The sequence below is a fragment of the Manacus candei genome, unplaced genomic scaffold (genome assembly GCF_025592945.1).
Source record: "Manacus candei isolate 608988 ecotype Guabito, Panama unplaced genomic scaffold, ASM2559294v1 h1tg000084l, whole genome shotgun sequence".
Lineage (NCBI taxonomy): Eukaryota > Metazoa > Chordata > Aves > Passeriformes > Pipridae > Manacus > Manacus candei.
In genome coordinates, this window is record NW_026138132.1 from 1878279 (window position 1) to 1891206 (window position 12928).

General features: G+C 51.3%; 1 protein-coding gene across 6 annotated transcripts in view; it reads left to right on the plus strand.

The window, feature by feature from the left end:
* Positions 1 to 3642: 3642 nt before the first annotated feature.
* The window catches only part of PPP3CC (protein phosphatase 3 catalytic subunit gamma), a 34496-nt gene continuing 25210 nt past the window's right edge, over positions 3643 to 12928 (plus strand). For 3 of the 6 annotated variants that reach the window (XM_051811857.1, XM_051811859.1, XM_051811856.1), the window contains exon 1: positions 3647 to 3831. In XM_051811857.1, the coding sequence (XP_051667817.1) occupies positions 3780 to 3831 (52 nt within the window). In that variant the 5' untranslated portion in view covers positions 3647 to 3779. Of the gene's footprint in view, positions 3832 to 12928 lie in introns of all 6 variants that reach the window. The other 3 variants (XM_051811858.1, XM_051811860.1, XM_051811862.1) reach the window with 2 other exon arrangements.

The window sequence follows — 12928 nt, forward strand, 5'->3', positions numbered from 1 at the left end:
GATTCCTTCAAGGAGAGATTCCTTCCTTTATCTCGTGTGGTGTCTTGTTTTGTGGATTGTCACCTTAAGTCACTTCTCCCTGTGGGACAGAGCAGCCGGGCCTGCCCTGGCTCGGTCACCTGTGCAGCACCTCACACTCATTCCCCTGTGCTGCTAATCCAGGAGGAAAGTGCCACTGGAAACTCCTTTTCCCTGCTTGAGAGAGCTGCAGGCCCGGCCGAGCGACTCGATGTGGAAAATCTGAGTCCTTGGACTGGCACACGTGCCCTCTCCTCTCTCCCGAGGGAGCGTTTGGAAAAACACCAGGTGGCTGGAGGGTTTCCATGGGGCACCGATGGAAAAGTGGAGGAGGAAAGGGGGGGGAATCGGGGTGTTTGTCCCCCGAGGGCTGTGCCTGGGAGGTCCCCTAGAGCTGGGAAGCGGCAGGAGCGATGCTGGGATTCCTGGGAGCTGGTGCAGCCCCTCGGCACAAGGTGGGAATCGTGAATCCGTCGTCTTCTCGTTTCCAGTTTTACCCTGGTTGGGGTTTTTTTTGAGAAATCTGCAACCCAAAAATTTAGAGGCTCCCCCTCTTCCCATTCCCAGCTGGACAGGCTGGAACCTGCCAGCAGGGAAGGGATGGGGCAGGCAGGAGGATGAGGAGGGAAAAAAACCCCACCCAAATCGAGCTCGTTATGGATTTTCATCCGTGTTTCCCTTCCCGTGTCCAGTTGGAAGCTCCAGTTCCATCTCAGTATTTCAATAACTCAGGTGTTGTGGGAGAGAACGCGTTGAAACAAAGAGCGTAACTTAAATGTCACGTGAACTGTACAGATATTTGTAAAATTCCATAAATAAAATATATTCTGTAATGACGGAGGGTCCCAAGCAGCGACACCTCCCTGTGGGCAGAGCTGGAGGAGGGGGTGAAGGGGTGGGAGCGCTGCTGGCTCAGGATTTTTCCAAGGGGAAGGGTTTGAGCCAGGCTGGGTGATGCAATCCTGGTTTTCCAGCTGGATTTCCATGGCTCGTGCAGTGCAGTGCAGCTGACAGAAGATGGCACTGACAACCCCCGGCCTGGCCGCGTGGCACGGCCTTTACGACTCCAAAATCCCCTTTTTTTAATTATATATATATTTTTTTTCTAATTTATTTTAAGCGTATTTCCAAGCAGTGGTTTGGCTGGGAGGAGGAGGAGGTATGGGATGCTGGATTCCTCTCCAGCTCACACGAGGGAGACAGATTCCAAGCAGCGTTCGTGTCCTTGATTCCCCACCCTCCATTAGGGGGGAAAAAAAAAAAAAACAGCAGCAAACTTTGCTTTTCCCCTTCCCTTTTTTCTCTCTTTTTTTATATACAGTTCCCCCCAAGCTGCCAGCTCCAAGCAGTGAACGCGATTTTTAGGAAACCCGCTGCAGCTAAAGTAAATAAATCTAGAAATTCTGGGGTGCTTTATAAAAAAAATAAATAATGTTATATTAAGGAAGGGAGGGCTTGGTGTGCATCTGACTTGCTCCCACTCCCTCTCAGCACTTCCAGTGCTTAGGGAGTGTTGGGGGGCTTTGGATGGGCTTTTTTTTTTGCTGTGAAATCCTCATGTTTTGGTGAATGCCTGAAACTTCAGCTGCCTCAGCAGGGCCTGCTGGCTGGGATAATGGAATCCTGGGAAGGTTTGGGGCGGAAGGGATCAGAAAGATCATCCAGTGCCACCCCCTGCCACGGGCAGGGACACTTTCCACTAGCCCGGGTTGCTCCAAGCCTCTTCCAACCTGGCCTCGGATGCTCCCAGAGATGGGGCATCCTCTGGGAAATCCATTCCAGGGCCTCACCACCCTCACAGGGAAGAATTCCTTCCCTTTATCCCATCTAACCCTGCCCTCCTGCAGTCCACAGAGGGCTTGGTTGGTGACTGGAGCCCAAGCGCCGCTGCCATTGGAAGGGCAATAGATAATTTTCCAGATAATTTTACTAGATAATTTTTTAAAAAATTTATTATTCTTTTAAATTTTTTTTACTAGATAATTTTACAGGTAATTTTACTAGATTTTTTTTTAAAATTTACTAGATGATTTAAAAAAATTTTTTTTACTAGACAGTTTTACAGATAATTTTACTAGATAATTTTTTTTCAATTTACTAGATAATTTTTTCAAATTTTTTTACCAGATGATTTTACTAGATAATTTTTTTTTCAATTTACCAGATAACTCTTTTAAATTTTTTACTAGATAATTTTACAAGTAATTTTACTAGATAATTTTTTCCAATTTACTAGATAATTCTTTTACTTTTTTTTTTTTTTTACCAGATAATTTTACAGGTAATTACTAGGTAATTAATAAATTACTAGGTAAATTACTAGGTAATTTATTTTCAATTTACTAGATAATTTAAAAAAATTTTTTACTAATTTTACAGATAATTTTACGAGATAATTTTTTTCCCAATTTACTAGATAACTCTTTTAATTTTTTTTACTAAATAATTTTACCAGTAATTTTACTAGATAATTTTTTTTCAATTTACTAGATAATTTTTTCCAATTTTTTTTTTTACCAGATAATTCTACAGATAATTTTACTAGATAATTTTTTTCCCAATTTACTAGATAACTCTTTTAAATTTCTTTTTTTTACTAGATAATTTTACAGGTAATTTTACTAGGTAATTTTTTTTCCCATTTACTAGATACTTTTTTATTATTATTATTATTTTTTTACTAGATAATTTTTTTCAATTTACTAGATAATTTTTTCCAATTTTTTTTTACCGGATAATTCTACAGATAATTTTACTAGATAATTTTTTTTCCCAATTTACTAGATAACTCTTTTAAATTTCTTTTTTTTACTAGATAATTTTACAGGTAATTTTACTAGGTAATTTTTTTTCCCATTTACTAGATACTTTTTTATTATTATTATTATTTTTTTACTAGATAATTTTTTTCAATTTACTAGATAATTTTTTCCAATTTTTTTTTTACCAGATAATTTTACAGATAATTTTACTAGATAATTTTTTTCCCAATTTACTAGATAACTCTTTTAATTTTTTTTTTTTACTAGGTAATTTTACAGGTAATTTTACTAGGTAATTTTTTTTCCCATTTACTAGATACTTTATTATTATTATTATTATTATTATTTTACTAGATAATTTTTTTCAATTTACTAGATAATTTTTTTCCAATTTTTTTTACCAGATAATTCTACAGATAATTTTACTAGATAATTTTTTCCCCAGTTTACTAGATAACTCTTTTAATTTTTTTTTTACTAGATAATTTTACAGGTAATTTTACTAGATAATTTTTTTTTTCCATTTACTAGATACTTTATTATTATTATTATTATTATTTTTACTAGATAATTTTTTTTTACGAGACGATTTCACAGCCCCTTCCCACCCAAACCCGGGGGGTGATTCCGGGACTGTCACCTCCGACGCCGCCATGTCGCCCCCCCTCCGTTGCTTAGCAACCACCCCCTTCCCCTCCAAGATGGCGGGCGGGGCGGGGCGGGCGCGGCGCCTGCGCTGGGCGGGCTGCGAGGGGAAGGCGAGGAGGAGGAGGAGGAGGAGGAGGAGGAGGAGGGGGGCAGAGGGCGGAGGGCGGTGTGGTGGTGGTGGCGGCGGCCGCGGCGGCGGCGGCGGGGGCGGGATCGCAGCGCCGCGGAGCCGCCGCCGGGAGCACCCCCCGCGGCCCCCCGTGCGAGGGGAGCGGTGAGGGGGCACGGCGGTGGGGAGGAGGAAGAGGAGGAGGAGGAGGAGGAGGAGGAGGGAGCGGTGCCACCGCCACCATGTCCGGGCGCGGCCACAACAAGCTGCCGACCACCGAGCGCATCGTCAAGGGTGAGGGGAGGAAGGGAGGGGATGGGGGGGGCGGCCAGGGCGCCCCCTGCCTGCGCGGGGGGGAGGTGGGATCCGGATGGGGGGGGGCTTCAGGCTGGGGAAACCCCCCCTAGGGAAAAAAAGGGGAGTGTGGTTTGGGAGGGGGGGGCGTCCCCGGGCTGGGGGAGCCCGGGGAAAAGGGGTGGGGGTATGCGTGGTTGGGAAGGGGGTGTCTGGTTTGGAAGGAAGGGGGGGGTCGCCAGGTTGGGGGAGACCCCCCCCCCCCCTTCCTCGCTCAAGCTGGGGGAGTGTGGGGAAAGGGTGGGCAGCGTGGATTTGGGAGGATGGGATGGTTTTGGGGGGGGTGGGGGTTATGGCCAGGTTGGGGGAACCTCGAGAAGGGAAGGGGGAGCGTGGTTTGGGGAGGGTCCCCCAGTTGGGGGAGATCCCCCAGGCTGGGAGAGACACCCCCCTTTCCCCCCTGGATTGAGAGAGATGGGGGGGAGCGTAATTTGGGGAGCCCCCCGAGGTTGGGGGAACCCGGAGAAAGCGGGGGGGCTATGCCTGGTTTGGAGGGGAGGTCCCCAGGCTGGGGGAGCCCTGAGAAAAGGGGGGGCTGCCTGGTTTTGGGGGGGGGGGGGGAGAAGCCTGGTTTGGAGGGGGGCACCCCCAGGTTGGGGGCACCCAGAGAGAGGGGGGAGATGCCTGGAGTGGTGGGGAAGGGGTGTTCTGGTGGGTCACCCCCCCCTTGTGTGGGAGCCCTGAGTCAGGAGGAGCCCGTTTTTTTTTGGGGGGGGGGGGGGTCGTCCCCAAACTGGGACAGTCCTGAGTGGGGGGATCCTGGGGAGGGGGCACCCCCAGGCTGAGGGAGCCTGGAAGAGGTGGAGGGGATGCCTGGCTTGGGGGGGACCCCCAGGCTGGGGGAGCCCAGAGGGAGGGGGGATACTTGGAGCAGCGGGGGGGTCGTTCTGGCGGGTCAGACCCCTTAAGGGAGAGCCCTGAGTGGGGGGGTCAGGCTGGGGGGACACCCCCTGTTGTATCCTCTCCGCAGGGGAGCCGGGGGGGGTCTCTCTGGTTTTGGGGGGGCATCTCTGTTCTATGGGGGGCACTTGTGCTGGGGGGAGGCATTTTTGGCCCCCCCTGTCCAAGAGGATGCGCCCCCCCTCCCTCCTTTCTCTGCTGCAGTGCGAGGAAAGGGGGGGGTCCTGTGGACCCCCAGCCCTGTGGGCACAGGTGACAAGGCGGGAAGGTGACATCGGGGGACATCCCTGTTTGAGGGGGGGATCCCCATCCCGGGGAGGGTGCAGTCCATCACACCCACGAGGTCCGAGCCCCCCCCGACTGGGATGCTCGGGGTGGGATGGGGGGGTGCAGAGCCCACCCTGTGCTCATCCCGCCGGCTCCCGGTGTCTTTCCTCCCCCAAATCCCCGCTCCCTGCTCGGATGCCCCGCGGGCGGTGCCAGCTGGCCCCCTCTCCGGCCCCGTTATAGTAGGTACTATTTTGGAAAGAGCAGAAGACACCGAAGCAGTTAACGAGGAGAGAAATACGTTATGGGAGAAACTCCTGGATCGGGAGGAGGAGGCGGAGGAGGAGGAGGCTGGGGGGGATGCACATTTCGCTGCCCTAATTGATCCGGTGCCATCCATGTCCCCGGGAACATCCACTGGATGCCTTAACTTTTGCCGAGAGGCTCCAAGTTACACAATCACCCCGTTATTAAACCTCCCCCCCTCCACGGCTTCGGTCATTCCAGGCTGCTGGAAGCAGCAGATTTCCCAGGGACGGTTGTAATCCACGGCCATGGAGGTGTCCCCACCACGCTGCTGCCATCCCTCCCTTCCCCTCTGGATGCATCCAGGCGATTTCTTTCCATTTTTTTTTTTTTTTTTCCTTTTTAGCCTGTCATGTGGCCGATCACATGTTTAATGTTAATAACCTCAAACCCAGGGAAAGGGGATCCGGGTGGCAGCCGGAGCATGGAGGCCCCTCGGGCCCTGGTTGGGGGTGGTGGTGGTGGGGGGAGTGAAGCTCCCAGGGGTTTGGTTTTGGGTTTTTATTTTTCAGTGGGAATAATGCCAGAGCACTCCTGGATTTGGGGAGGGGTCCTGGGGGGGGGTGGTGTGTGTGTGGTGGTTTGTAGGTCTCCGGAGTGGCCGGTGCTGCCCGTAAATCTCCTGCTAAATCCCAGGCAGCTGCCTGTGTTTAGGTTGGCCTTGTTCGGGAAAGGTAATGTCAATGCAGCCATTATGATTCAGCTGAGTCGGCCGTATCCATGCGCTCTCCCTGCCTGCCGGGGCTTCCAGATCCCGGGAATCCCTGGCAGGGATCCTGCCTGCTTGGCAACAGCCCCCCCCCACCCCCTCCAGGATCCATATGATCCCGCTAATTGTGGCCATTAATCCATATCCAAGCAGGGTGGAGGCTCACGGCCTGCTCGCTCTGTGCTCCAGCACTCCAAAATCCACGTGAACTTCCCATATTATCCCCCCCCCCTCCCCAAGGATAATTTTCCAGATGGGGAGGGAAAATCGGAATATCTCCTTCCGAGGGCCGGGATTTTATTGTTTGGAGGTGGTGACGTTGTTCGTGGTTATTAATAATTAAAAAGCTGAAGATAAAAGCTCGTTTTGTTCCGTGGAAAATGCCTGCAATTAAGTAGGATGTGGAATTTTAACTATGTTTAACCTATATATTTACATCTCCAGGGCCCTGCAGAAGCGTTAACTGTAATTAAGTTTTTAGGCAGGGGAAATGCAGCATTTCCAGTTTTAGGCTTAAAGTTGTACTGGGGAGAACTTCCTTATTTAAAATCTTGAATTTTGGGGTAGGTCAGGAGCTGCTTCTTTAAAATCTCTAATTTTGAGGCGCCACAGGGATTGGTTTTTATTAAAATCTCGAATTTCGGGGTAGGTCAGGAATTGCTTCTTTTAAAACAGGGAATTTTGGGGTGTGCCAGGAGTTGCTTTTTTATTAAAATCTGGAATTTTGGGGCCAGAACTGCTCTTTAGTAGCCCAGTTCTAGCAGGAAACTGGTGGCTGGTGGTAACAGAGACCATTAATGTCCGAACTTGGTGCTCTCTGGAGAGCACTTGGGGTAGTTCTGCTGGAAATCTGAGGGATCAGGGGGTCTGGTTGTCTGTATTATCCCAAAGTTAGGCCTGAATTAACTGTTGGATCGCCAGAATTAACTGGTGGATCCCACATCTGAAATCCACATTATTCAGGGCAGGTGCTGGAGCTCAGCACTGCAGGGTGGGTGTTTTCCCTCTCCGTGCCCCTTCCAAACAAACCTGCAGGGATTTTCTTGCAGTTTTTGTTGCGTTTTGCTCCATTTTTCGTGCGTTTGGAGGGTTCCCCCTCCAGCAGATCACACCTGCAAGGTGTGAGTGACATCCTCTGGGAAGCAGAGCTGTGTCCGTGAGGATCCTTCCCCCTGACCGTGCCGGAAGGTGACCCAGCTCTCTCTCTCTCTGTGCAGTTGCATCCATGACAAATCCTTTAAAAACCCAGGATGTTGGGATTTAGACACCAGGCTGATCCAGAGCAAATAATCTGCTGGAATTTTTCCTGATATTCGTGTTGTTATTTTGTGTCTCGTGAACACACACGGTGCCGTTGGGGAGCCGGGAGCAGCCGGGATCCAGTGCCCTGGTTTTGGCAGCTGTTGTGTGTGTGTGTTGGAAGTCAGACACATCCCTAATTCCCATCCTGTTCCTTGGTGCCTGCGCTGTGATTTCTGAAGGAATTCCCGCTTTTCTGAGGTGGGGTGAAACCAAGGAATTGTGGTGTAAAGCTGAGACCGGTGCTGGAGCCAAAGGTGTCCTGGAAACAAGTGGATTTTCCAAGTTTGTGCTTTGCTGTCGTTTCTGAAGGACTTTTGGGCACCTTTCTGCAGGTCTAGTTTGGATTTTTTTTTTGGACAAGGGCCTGAAGTGACAGGCCAAGGGGGAATGGCTTCCCACTACCAGAGAGAGGGTTAGATGGGATATGGGGAAGGAATTCTTGGCTCTGAGGGTGGGGAGGCCCTGGCACAGGTTGCCCGGGGAAGCTGTGGCTGCCCCATCCCTGGAAGTGTCCAAGGCCAGGTTGGAGCAACCTGAGCTAGTGGAAGGTGTCCCTGCCCACGGCACGGGGATGGGCTGGATAATTTAGGGTCCCTTCCAACCCAAACCATTCCTGATTCCATGTTGTCTATGATCCCTCCCACCCCTAGCCAAGGTTCCTGGGAGCGTCAGGACACTGGGATCGTGCACACCCCACGGAAACCTCCCGCCACCTGCCCCTTTCTGGGTGAAATCACACCCCACGAGCTGCTCCCTTCTCTCCATGTGCCTTTGGAGCGTGGCAGAGATGCTGCCGGAGGCAGGGAGTCCAATCCCACGGGATTTGTTCCGCGAGGCTCCCGGTGCCTCTGGGGAGCCAAAACCCGGCGTCGGATCAATCGCTGCCGTCTCCAGAGAGCTCTGGGGAGTTTCCCCCTCACGCTGCTGCCAAGTGTGGAGGGTTTGGAGGTTCCTCTGGTTCATCTCGCTGCCTGAAGACGCTTTTGGTTGATGGAAGATGTGCGACTTTTCTTGTTTTTAATATAAACTGCAACTCTGGGAACGCAGTAGGGTGGTCGGGCGTTGGATTTTCCCCAGGTTGGGAAGTGTAGGGATTTTTTATAACATTGGTGTCAAAGTCAAAGGAGCTTTTTAATTGCGTGCGAAGCGAGGGAAGGGTTAGAAGAAATCTTAAATATAAAGGAAGTTGTGGGTTTTGGAAAGGAAAAACGTGATACCATCATTATTGTTGCTGGTTGTGCTCTGTAAGGCTCTAGTTGGCTTGGCTCGTTTAGTGTTTGATGTTTTATGGCTGCTAAGGAATATTTGGGGGGAAAAGGAGCTGTGGAAATGGCTAAAAATGGAGTAAAGGCCAAGGTGCACATGCCCAGACCTTGGGATGCCACAGGAAAAGTGTGAATGCCACCAGGGTCAAGATGCTGTGGGGGGATCCCTAAAAAGCAAGTTGTGTCATAATGCAGCAACTTGGCTGGACAGAGCTCAAGGAGGCCCTGGGAGAGACAGTCCTTAAAGCAGGAACCCTGTAGGATCCCACTGAATTACTTGGGAATCTGATTTTGGGGGGGGCGGGTCTTGAAATGCCCCCAAAATACGAAATAATTCTGATATTGTTATATGAACAGGAAAGATGTTTTGTTACCTGTACGTGGGATGAGCTGGGGAGAAGTGGCTGTGCCAAGCCTGGGTGTTGCAGATTTGGGGCTGATTTTGCTGGATCATGTGGCATTTCATCCAAGAAATGAATCCAAAGGGAAATGCTCTGCAGAGGTCTTGGGATGGCACAAACTATTCCCCTCCAGTGTTTTCCTGCAGCCCTTGGCTGCCCCAAACAGAGCCAGAAGTGCCTCTTTTTGGGCTGAAGCTGCCAGGTTCTCTGCATCCTGTACAGGGATGCTCTGCTGTGCTAATAAATGTGCTAATTAACGTGCTAATTAACAGAAATGCCAAACCCAACACCAGCCTTGGGCACAAAACCCTGTTAGAAAACAGCGATAAGGTGCCAGGGCACGTGGATTGGGCTGAGATTTTATCCATTTCCTCTGGGAATAACACCAGCTGCTCCAGGTCTGCCCTGGAGAAGAGGGAAGGTCGTGTTCCTCTGGATTCCCCTCCGCTGGATATTATTTTTCTGGATACCAGGCTGGGAAAGGTTAATCCCGTTTTCCCTGTTCGAGGCCGTGTCGGTGGCTTGATGGGGCCTCGTAGCAAAGAACGAGCCTGGATTAATTAGATACCGGGCCAGGGTGGTGGGTTTTATTTAATAAAAGGTGTCAGAGTGGAGGGGAAAGGTTTGGGGGCTGCTCTGACTGCACAGGCAGGAGAAGGGAGGCTGTTCCTTAGGAAGTAGGGCAGGGTGCTGGCTTAAAATAGCTGCCAACGCCAGGCTTGTGCTGAAGGAGCTATTTAGGTAAATCCCGGGGTCTCGCTGGGGGCAGAGCCGCCTGCTAATCTAAAGATACTCCTTGGAGACCTATATTTGTCCGGGATCCTTCCCTGGCTGCTTTTCCAGGTGTTCCCTGCGTGGTCCCGCTGCGGATGGGGTTGGGATGGCGGGTGTGTTCACGTGGCAGGGGCTGGGATGGAGATGGAATTAGACATCATTAAGCAGCAGGAGTGAGGGAACGGGCTACGTAAAGGCATCAGCCTTATCCTATAATGCAGGACTTGGCTCCCAGTGGCTCCTGGAGGCCGGGATTGCAGTGCCAAAGGGGCATATTCCGGTGACACTGGAGAGCCACGCTGGGGTCGTCACAGAATCCTAGACTGGTTTGGGTTGGAAGGGACCTTAAAATCATCTTCCATCCCCTGCCATGGGCAGGGACACCTTCCACTAGCCCAGGTTGCTCCAGCCTGGCCTTGGGTACTTCCAGGAATGGGGAATCTGTGAATATACCAGGAAAACCCTTCAGGGCAGGGCAGGGGCAGAGGGAGGGTTGGGGAGCAGCTGTGAGATGGGTTGGACGAGAACTGAGGTGGAGGATGGAGGGCGGGTGCTCCTGTGTCAGAGAGTGCTCTAAAGCTGTAGGAAAAAGGAATTTCAGTGCAGATTTGAGGGATTTTCCTGGCAGGAGGAGGAGTATCCAGGCTGTGCTCTGACTTCTCCAGCCTCCAGAACAAAACCTTGCTGCTGTTGAGGGAGTGGAAGGAGATGATCTTTAAGGTCCCTTCCAACCCACACCATTCTGGGATTCTGGGGTCTCCAGCTGTGAGAGCCTGGCTGTGCCTCCCTTAGAGGGCTTGTGGGGGTTGTCTCTCCAAAATTCCATGATGTGAGTTTAAAGCACTTTCCCTGCTCCAAGCTGGGGGCGTCTGGTGAGAGTTTCCCAGGATCTCCTCTTTGTAAGACAAGTGGTTTGGGGTGGATTTCAGGAAATCAGGGAGAACCGGTGTCAACCTAGATTGCTGCAGAAAACGTTCCCTTTTATCAGCTGCTGAGTGTAGCAAATGTGGTAAAATGGCTTCTCAGACAGAATATTATCCCAAAGGTGATGTGTTGGATGAGGATCACAAAGGTTTCCCAAAAGAAGACTCTGGAATTGCTGGTTCAGCAGTAACTGGGGGCTCCTGTCATCCTGCTCCATCCCTGGCACGTGCAGGTCTGGGAGAAGCTGCTCTGGGATCGGTGCTGGAAGGGATTTATCCCCTTTTTTTTTTTTTTGGCTACTTTTTGGTTTGCAAGAGAAGTGCTCTGGCTGATCTCCAGGGTGGCCACTGGGAAGGTTTTAACTCCTTTGCATTTCCCTTTGGACTGTTGGCACCTCAGTGTGGCCTGAGGTGATGTGTCATGTCAAAGCTGGGAACAGGACCCTTGCAGGGAACGTTTTATCCAGTGTGGATCCAGCTCAGGGTGAAGCATTAAGGCCTGACATGGCAACAGAAGAGAAACCCCCATCCTGATCGTGTCATTTTGCACCCAAATTCCTGTTTACCCGCTCTGGGACCACCTCTTGGTGGATGCATCCAAACAGGGACGTTCCTGGGGGTTGTTTTGTCCCCGTTTCCCACGTGGATCAGCCCCTTTCCCTACAACGTCACGCGGGGTGAGATCCTGGGAGGACACGATGGAAAAACGGGATCCAGGAATCCCCCTGGGATCCAGCAGGAGGGGGATTTGCCTTTTCCACAAAGCCCCCGCTGTGCCTCCAGTAGGGATCTATTAGTGGCCGTGCTGGAACCTTGGGAAACAGGTGGTGCCTTTCCCTGCCTGCTGACATCTAGGAATCCCCTCCCGGCTCCTGTGGGGAGCTCACTGGTTTTTAAAGGAGCTGCAGCTGTTTGCTGTAAACCTCCCCCTTTTCCTGCTCCTTTTTTCCCCCCCTCAAGCTTTTCCTCAAGTCCTCAGTGACTTCTTGGAGTCCCTGGAAGATGCCAGCTTTGCTGTGGGTCCAGGGTTGATTATTTTCTGGGAATACATCTATTTTTAACTGATGGGAAGTCTGTAGAGCTTGAGTGTCTCAAAGAGAGAGTTTTTCCAGGCTGGAATTGAGGGGTTTTGGGGCTCTCCAGGCTGAAATTGAGGGGTTGGGTGTTCTTCAGGCTGGAATTGAGGGGTTTGGGGACTCTCCAGGCTGGAATTGAGAGGTTTGGGGCTCTCCAGGCTGGATTTGAGGGGTTTTGATGCTCTCCAGGCTGGATTTGAGGGGTTTGGGGGCTCTCCAGGCTGGAATTGAGAGGTTTTGGGCTCTCCAGGCTGGAATTGAGGGGTTTGGGGTTCTCCAGGCTGGATTTGAGAGGTTTTGGGCTCTCCAGGCTGAAATTAGGGGGTTTGGGGCTCTCCAGGCTGGAATTGAGGGATTTGGGGCTCTCCAGGCTGGATTTGAGGGGTTTGGGGCTCTCCAGGCTGGATTTGAGGGGTTTGGGGCTCTCCAGGCTGGATTTGAGGGGTTTGGGGCTCTCCAGGCTGGATTTGAGGGGTTTGGGGCTCTCCAGGCTGAAAGTGGGGGGTTTTGGGCTCTCCTTGACTGCTAGTGGTGAGTTGGCCCTGGGGCCTGTCCCCAGCTCGTGTCCCTGTGGGAGCACTGGGCTCTGCACAGATTGTCTCAATGACAATCCCGGGCAAATCCGCATCAGTGCCGGTCATTAGGAGACAAATCCAGGCTGGAAACTTGCAGGACCTCGTAAGGAGGAGTGGCTTTGCCACCTGCATTGCTCCTGGAACGCTCAGTGCCCGCCGGGAGCGTTTTTGAGGCAATCTCTGATCCACTTTGGAACTCTGGCAGGAGCAGGACCATCAGTGGGCCCGGATCCGGGTGGGTTTGGATTCCTCCCGGGGCGGGATCCACGTTGTGAGGAACTGCTTTCTGTGGGCAGGGCTCTGTGGGCAGCTCCCCAGGCTGGAGCTGGCACCCGGTGTGCGCTCACGGGCTTAAGTCGCCTCTGTTCTAATTAAATACTCCCGGTTTTAATCTCCCCTGGGCTCCTCCAGGAGCAGGGAGAGGGAGCAGAGTTCCAGCTCCACCTCGTGGGACCGTCACCGCCGGCCCTGGGCTTGCCAGCCCTGGCAAAGCTCGGCCCCAGCTCTGCTGGTGAATCCTCCTTGGCAAAGGCACCTCG